Source organism: Gavialis gangeticus, unplaced genomic scaffold, assembly GCF_001723915.1.
Source record: "Gavialis gangeticus isolate Ggan-Ray unplaced genomic scaffold, GavGan_comp1, whole genome shotgun sequence".
NCBI lineage: Eukaryota > Metazoa > Chordata > Crocodylia > Gavialidae > Gavialis > Gavialis gangeticus.
In genome coordinates this window covers 3,299,322-3,307,759 of record NW_017729015.1, presented here as the reverse complement: position 1 = coordinate 3,307,759, position 8,438 = coordinate 3,299,322, and the positions used below count along the sequence as shown (strand labels likewise).

General features: G+C 46.5%; 1 protein-coding gene across 1 annotated transcript in view; it reads left to right on the top strand.

Annotated features, from left to right (window-relative positions):
* Positions 1-8,438, top strand: part of HIVEP3 (human immunodeficiency virus type I enhancer binding protein 3) — a 268,072-nt gene that overhangs the window by 227,995 nt on the left and 31,639 nt on the right. Inside the window, exon 8 of the mRNA XM_019512125.1 lies at positions 3,454-3,552. Within this exon, the coding sequence (XP_019367670.1) occupies positions 3,454-3,552 (99 nt within the window). The remainder of the gene's footprint in view (positions 1-3,453; positions 3,553-8,438) is intronic.

Here is an 8,438-nt window from a genome sequence, read left to right as displayed (position 1 = left end):
GCAAATGAAAAAAAAAGGTTGAAACCCACTGCTCAGGACCAGTGGTTCTGAGCCTTTTCTAGATTCAGGGTGTTTCTCTAACTGTTTTATATTTGAGTTTACCCTAGTTGAGAACCACTGTTGTGCTATCTCTGTTTCCAAGACAAGCATGCAGGGTCAGACCGGGGGACAGGGGATGGGGGGCTGCCTCAGACTCTTTGATCCTGGTTGCTTTAGGTTGATCAGATAACCCTAATGCAGGCAGGAGCACATGCTCTTGCCACACCCTTTCCCAGTCTGGCTTCACATGAAGCCCATAGAACAGTTCCACCGAGTTGCAGTCGTGGCAGCAACAGCGCTGACTGCAACAGCAGTGGCGCCCACGCTATGGCACCGTGAAAGGCTTTGGCAGCACCACTGTTGAGAACCACTGCTGTAGACCCTAGCTTGCAAAGGGGGCAGGTTGGAAATTGGACAAAACTGTTCTCATCAGAAAATGTTGATTTCTTGGCACTGGAACCGTTTGTAGGAATGGGCTGGCTTGGACAGCTCTTTTGTCAAACTGGGTTTTTCCAGTTCACGACCGAATTTCTGGTCAAAGCCACCAAGTGGGAGAAGCTGTTTTTGCCAGCAGTTTGCTGGTAAAGACAATCACTTGTGATGTTGGGGACCCAGGTTCAGATCATTTGCATTCAGCCAACTTTGGAGCAGTGATTTGAATACAGGTTTCCCATATCCTAAGTGAATGCCCTAACCAACAGGCTCTGGGGTATTTGGGAATAAGTGTATTTAGATTTGTCCTTCTGGTGGCATTCCACTATGTATAAATAATTAAATATTAATTGGAGCTGGAACTTGAATTCATGTCTCCCACATTCTAGGTAAGGTCCAGAATTACCAGGCTATATAGTTTCTGTCTCTTTTTTTCAATCTCTTCTGTAGAAGCTGTTTCATTCTGTAAAAATAAGAACTCTTTGGGCCAGAGAGTGCCAGAGTCTACAGCTGCTTGGTGCTGGCACTCACCTGAGATGTGGGAAAGTTAGGTTTAAGTCTCTGCTCCAATCACTATTTATTTTTTATAGAAAGTGGCACAGCTTAAGCTCCAGCAGGAGAGCTTGAGAGAGCCCAGGAAGACTTAAGAGCTCTGTGGTTAGGGGCTTCATAGAGGATGTGGTAGATCCCAGGTTCATGACCGTGCTTTAAATCAAACATGGCAATTTGAAAACAGGTCGCTTACCTCCTAAGTCAGTGTTCTAAGCATTAGGTACCTAGGTATAATGGGATGGAGGGTGTCTCTCTCCCTATGATTTTTAATTAAAAAGTAACGAAAGCTCTCAGGTTTATCTTGACAGGGAATGCAAATAATTTCCAAAATTTAGAAGAAGAGAAAAAAAACTCTTTTTGTCACATATATTTCCTGGACCATCATGACTACAACAGTCCAACCTTACTACAAAATCTAGAAGAGAGTCTCAAAATGAGAAAATTTGTTCCTGTTGTGATCTAAACCAGTTTTTCTCAACTTCCTTGCAAAGTGGGTTGCAAGAAAATATGAAAGGGTCACAAGCAAACTTTAAAAATGGATTCTCCTTTAAAGGAGAAAAACATGGGAAACCGTGGCTTTCCCCCTGCAGGCGGGCAGAGTTCCAGCCTGTGAGGGGCTGCTTGGGCCCCCCACCCTACAACCCCCACACCCACCCCCTTCCCCACACACTGTGGGGACAGGGGGTGAGAGTGAAGGGCCCTGGGTTGGGACTGGCCATTAATATTTACAAATGGATCCCAGTCCAAAACAAGTTGAGAGTCACTGATCTAAATGTAGGCTATAACCGATGAGAGAGCCTTTGCTATGTCTTCTTTTTCCGATTAACCTAGAGAGCACAGTTAGGTATTGGTTCATGCTGCAGATTTATGCAAGGTTTAGTGAAGATGCAGAAAGGTCATACCTTTTTCCTTCTTACTATCAGTCTGTTGGGAAGATCAGTAAGGTCAGAAATAAAGAAGGGGAAAAGGAAAATGCTCTTCTTGATGATTTCTCACCTCACTTCTCATTCTCGTTTCCTTATTCTGACATCTGCATTCCCTACCTTCTAAAATCCCTTTTCCTGAGTTTCTGTTATGTGCAAGTACGGCTGTCAACTTTTGCATGAATCAGCTGATGGCAACTGTTGTGATTTTATAGAATTACATAAATCAGAGACAGAAAAGGGCCTCTAACATATTCCTTTGCCATTCTATATCTATTCAAACTTTCTCTGGGCTAGCAATAAATATTCCAATGTACCGGACAACAGCCATTGTACCTTTTAGAAGACATTGTACAGTCTAATCTAGATCTCGCCCTTCAGAAATTGTCCTAATATTCAGCACAAATTCTGTTTTCTTAATTATTTTTCTCAACATTAAGCACCGGTGCAAAATACTTTAGAAATTTAGTTTGGGAACTAAATGTCATGCTTTGAGGTAAGTGTGCTCAGAATTCAGTATATGCCAGAACATCTCAGCTGTCCTGCCCACTGAGACACCATGTCAGGGTTGAGGGGCTCATTTTTTTTTCTATTTAGGTTCCTCTCAAACCATTCCCAGTTACAGTGATCACACTCATGATGAAGCAGGCAACAGTCTTGTCTGTTCCACTGGAAAATCTTCAACCAGCTCCAGTATTTAATTTTCTATCAGAAAACGCTAATGTATAATATCTTGATTCAACTGAAATTTTCATTGGGAATTAGGCCCACAGGTATGTTGGTCTGCCCGCTTTCCTGCCAGCTCCCTGGGCTGCCCAGCTGTCATCATAGCAGGGTGCTGACTTCCCTGGGATCCACTGGTCCCCAGCAGCCTGCCTCAACATGTTTTTGCAGAATACAAATTCCAAATCCAAGCCAGATCTACTAATCACTTTTATCTATAGTCGAATCCAGCTGCTAAATAAGTGTCAGCCAAAACCCATTACAGTTCAGCTGTGTTTCAACTTTGTGTTTTTTCCCCCCTTTCAGCTTTCCCCTTGAACCTTCACTTTAATTGTCTCCACCTCAAGTCTCTGCTGATGTTAAAAGTAGACAGCATCTTGTCTCCAGACAGATGACACTCATGCTGGAATTAACAATTATTGCTTGGTGAAGCTGTTAGGTTAATGAGTAACCTTTATTTTCTCTGTTTTATTTATTTTTTTCCTATTTTTTTCTGTGCTAACGCATCTCATGGAGTTTCTTTTGCCCACAGTGCAAAGCGTATGCCAGTTCCTCTGCAAGCCACACATTTGAGACTTCATCACTCATGCCATTCAGTAGTGAAGAAATCAAACAGATTTAGTCCCATGTTATGAGCTATTGGACTGTTTAAAAGTAAGGCCTCTGCAGAGAGAACCGAACCACAGACAGCAGGATCTAGTGAATTTGTTGACTAGTTTTTTACCTCTTACAAAAGAAAAAGAAAAAAAAAATACTTACCAGCCTGTGTTCTGTTTCATTTCAGGGAATCTGACTAAACATATGAAGTCAAAAGCCCACAGCAAAAAATGTCAGGAGATGGGTGTGTTGGTATCTTCACTGGTGGACCTGGAAGCTGAAGAAGGTACAGATTCTGTAGTATATTGGGCCCTGCTACTGCTGCTGCAAAATGCATGGTATTCAGGCAGCAGTTGTGTCCTCTAAAATGTCCATAAATGATGTCCTAGCCTCAGCAGTGCTGGAAGGGGCTATTTGGTGACTGTAACATTCAGCTGAAGTGTTGCTCTAGGAGAAGAACTTCGTGGTGCTCTAGATTATTACATATCTGCATACTGCCTTTGGTGGTAGTATCTATTGCTGGTAACAGTCATACATAGGATGCTGGATTAGTCGGCCCTCTGATGCAATACAGTGCTTCCAATTTTCTTTCTTAGTTCTGATCTGCAGTCTCAACACTGGGCTCTTAGGCATTGCTGGACGATGTCAATCATAACAACATGAGAAGGCACTTTGGTGCTACACATTCAGTTTTGGGGAGAGACGTATAACAAACATCTTCCTTCCCAGACATCTATAAACTTCTGATGATTTTCCAGATAACAGCATCTTCCTGTTTTCAAATGCTGCTTTCCTCCTAGTGAAGGGACTCCTAAGAATATTGTCTGTGAGGGTGGGATGAGATGCAGTATTAAAATATAAGATAATATATTAGGAGTTAATGTTCCAGATCTTTCTTCTGTTGGTGGGTCACCTCAACACAAGACGTGTCTACAAGGATTCCTTTGCAGGAATCTGCCCATTTTGTTTCCTATGGCACACACATTTTTCTTCTGTAGAAAATGTATGACCCATTATCAAATATGCAGGCTCCCAAGGTTCACATTTGCTGCAGAACCTGATAGACCTATGGCAGTATGGCTCTTTTGGTTTGCCTGTAGCTGTTCCCAAAATACTCTTGGAGATTTATCATATTCCTCTAGGAAGAATAATATATATCCCTAGGTCATGTTGTCAACCTCCTACTGGGCCTCTCCAGTCTCCACATGCCTCTCCAACGTGAGAGTGGTCTTTTCAAAGTCAGGGGAGGCAGGGGTGAGTGGCATGGCAATGAGTGATCCACTAATGGCAGGGGGTGTACCAACGTGCATGTAGAAGAACTTTTCCAGGTGTGACTCTAGAGTGCACAGTCTGGGTCAGTAATGACAATGCCCAAAACATCTCAACAGAGAAGCAGGCATTTAAACTTCTTGCTTCTGTCATTTCTTAAGTGTGTTTAAAATTACATATTTAGCCTCACTCGTGCTCAGTCCTCCTCCCCCCGCACACACACACCCACACACACACACACATGCAGAGATCCTCTCAAAGAGCTTATCATTTCAGGAGCTTCTCATTTTCGCACTAAACTATAGATGCTTCTTTTGATGTAGCAGTTTGTGTCCTGACTTGAAGTGCCTACTTCTGAATGTCACTGAAATCATCCCAGGCAACCAGATCTCATTTCCATTGGGGTAGGTGGCATCAGGGAAAGGTGCTGCAATCAGAAAACTGCTGGGTTGTGGCTGAATCACAAATGTTAAGGATGTAGTAAGAAAAATCTCCAATAGGGAGCCAAAGGAACGACGGGCCTTGTTGCAATTTAATTCTAGGTGGCTTCTGGGGGCACATCCAGGCTGGGTGAACCTGCCTGCGCCTGCTTCTGTCTCAGGCTCCATATTTTAACCTACAGCCATATGACCCTGCACCAGAGGTCTTGGCTGGGGCCTGGTGGTGGAGAGATCTGGGGGTCTACAGGGATCTCCTAGGGATCTGGGGATCTGGAGGTTTCCAAGGGACCTGGGGGATTTCCTTGAGATCTCAGAGGGATCTAGGGGTCTCCAGATCCCAGCCCCCACAATGTGCACCCTCCCACACCCCTGCTCAGAGGCTCTCTCCCTCCATCTCTTCCCTCTGTACCATGCACCCCCTTCCCTCAGGGCAAGGGCACAGGCACAGAGTGCCCCCCCAGGTATCCCACCCCCAGAGCAGGGGGCTGAGGTGTACTGGGGAGGGGGCTGCTGGCTGAGGAGGAGGGCTGGCAGTTGTAGTGTTGTAGCCAGGCAGGATTTGGCTGGGAGACGATCCCCAAGGTGGGGGCTGTTGCCGCAGTTGTGGGGAGTAGTCCAGGATGGATCTGGGCTGAGAAGGTTCCCCAGCCCCCGCTCCTGCCCTGAGCATGTGGTCTCCCACCAAGGCTAGCAACCCCTTCTTAGCCCCCAGTGCCCCTGCCCCTGCATAAGTCAGATCCTGGCATCACCTGGGATTGCCAAGGATGCTTTCAACCAGCATCCCAATTCCCATGGGGTACCACCTCTGCCTGGAGCCGTGTGCAGGTCCTAGTCCTGCACCTAGCTCCTACTCTTGCCAGTGCTCACCAAGCCTCTAGTGGCAAGTCACAGCTGTGTAAGTGGGGGACAGCCAAGTTGGTTTTCCGCCTTAAGATGCGATTGCTCCACTAAGCTGATTAACATTTGTGCAGTTTACAATAGAAGATGTAACAAGGCCCTAGAGGAAGCCTGGTATAAACTTAGGGGCTTGTTACATGGTAAGTTTGAGTGGTTCCTGGAGCTCTTAATCCCTGGACTGTCTGCACATTAACACCTTAAAGTGGTTTTAAGCACTTGTTATGCAACACATAGTTAGGTCACTCTAGAGCAGGATAATCTGTGATTTGCACAGCCCAGCTCCTGTTCCATTGGCGGGCAGCCACCTCTCCACAGACGTGCCACGCAAGTTGAAGTCCTCCAGTATCCTAGGATGATGCCATTGTCACTCCACCATTCTCCTGTTCCGGGGGCTTTCACACCTCCAGCTGCTTAGTGGAACTGCCCAGGGGCTGGAGCTGCAGCTTTTCTATTTCTCCCAGCCTCCACCCTCCAGTTCCAGGAACAGTATCCTGGGGCACCTTTCCCCACTAGCGCTGAGCCTGTCTGGGCAGGAAGCCACTGCTGGATCCTGTGTCCCCTTCACTCCCTCCCTGCCAACCCCTGGGGAGTGGACGAGAGCATGACCAGCCCTAGAAAGCCCCCAGACCCAGCCAGGCTCTGGCAAACCCCAAGCTCCAGTCCCACAGCTCCAGCAATGCTCTGCTCCATGACCTGATTCAGATGTAGCACAGCGAGAGCTACTAGTGCCTGCTGCAGGCTGGGGGACAGCTTGCTGCCAAGAAGCCTCTGCTCTGGGGCAGGGTGGCTGCAGGTGTATCTGGGCTGCAGACACAGGACCCTGCTGCCTGCGTGGACATGGAAGCGATACTGCTCCAAGCTGCAGAGTGAAGGCAACTTGTGGGGGAGCTGGAATACCTTGGCCATTCCTTCTGCCACTGCAATGCTCCCTCTTCCCTCCTTCCTTCTCTCCCTTCACACTGGAGTGGACACAGCTGCCTGCCAATGAACTACAGACCAGCTCCAGATCCAGATCACAGGGACAGCCACCTCCAAGGGGAGCTTGGAGCAGCTCAGCTGTCCCGGCTGGCCTGGGAGCACGAGGCAGGTGGGGGACAGTCAGAGAAGGTTTCCAGATTAAATGTGTGACTGCTCCAAACTCCAAGCTAGCAGTAAATTGGTCAACATTTGTGTGGCTCACAGCATAACATGTAACAAGGCCCTTCGCCATTGGAGCTAAAGGAGGATATTTTACTCATTTTATTGGAGATTAAACTCTGACAGCTGCTGAGGGTTAGATTACTAGCACCACAGGAGCAGTTAGATACTGCTGTGATTATTGTTCTATTCCCTATAGTGATATCCTTAGAATTTGGGGTTGAATGTGCAGAATTGAATGGGGAAAAGATTTTAGGGACAGGAGATCTCTCAAATTCCTTGTGGAAGTTTGTGATTGTCATCTATAATAAAAAATATCCATATTGCAGAGGGAAAGAAGCTCTAAGATCAGACCTATTTCCCTTCATGGTGAGGTTTCATTCTAGAGTAGATAACAGTACTTCAGTCTAGTGTTATAGCTGAGCATGACGTTCTCCATTCGATTGTTTTCCTGTCCTGATGTGCCACCACAGGTCTCTTCCTGCTGCCACCAATCAGCCTGCTTTACTAAAGCAGCTCTTGCAACTATTTCTCAGTATTCTTTCCCTTTCCCCCCTCAGTTCACCTGTCCTACCCCAACACTTTAGATTTCCCTGCCATTGGGACTCTGCTTCTCACAGCCCACAAGCGTTTGCTGACCATGGATTAACATGAACCTCATAAAACACATGGCACCACTTTTGCTTTTATAAAGCAGTTGTCAACAGATTAAATTCTGGAGACATTGCTATGAACCAATCGGTTGTTAACTCAGCACTGACTTCACACTGAGTTCCCCGGAGACATCAAAACCGTTACCTGGAAGGGGAGTAGGGGGCTTCTGGGGCATGGGAAGTAGTGCCTACTTCCCATTTTGCAGGCAGTAGGCAAATTTCTCCACAAGCCTGTAGTGGAAATAGTATTTGTTCTCTGAGGGCAGTCTTGCAGCCTGTATCTTCTCCTGCTTTGTGAAAGGCATGTCCCACTGAACCCATCACACATGGTTTAAAGTGCAGGATAGACAGCTGTTGTATTTAATGTCCTTCTTATGAATCCACAAGCTAAAATTCTCCTTTGAAAGCAGGTAGGATTTGGTAACTCCTGCCATCTCAATGCATATGTTCCTTCATTACATCATACGCTGGCCTCTACATTGCAGTACATCCAGTTCAAGCATATCATGGAGCCAACTCCCCTTTTTGCCCCCTCCCCGTTGCTCTCCCCCCCCACGCCCATCATCCTGTAGTGGGTAATACTTGAATGTTGCTGTGACCAGGTGCCATTGATCTCTCCTGGGAGTCCTTGATCTAGACAGTCCATCTGTTTTCTTGCCAGTGACAAATCCTTTGCAAAGACCTGAGCGATGCCAGCAGCTAACCAAACCCAACCCCCTGAGGACCGGTAGCTACCAGAAATGTTCTGCTTCTCAGCTTGTTTCCCTCCAATATTA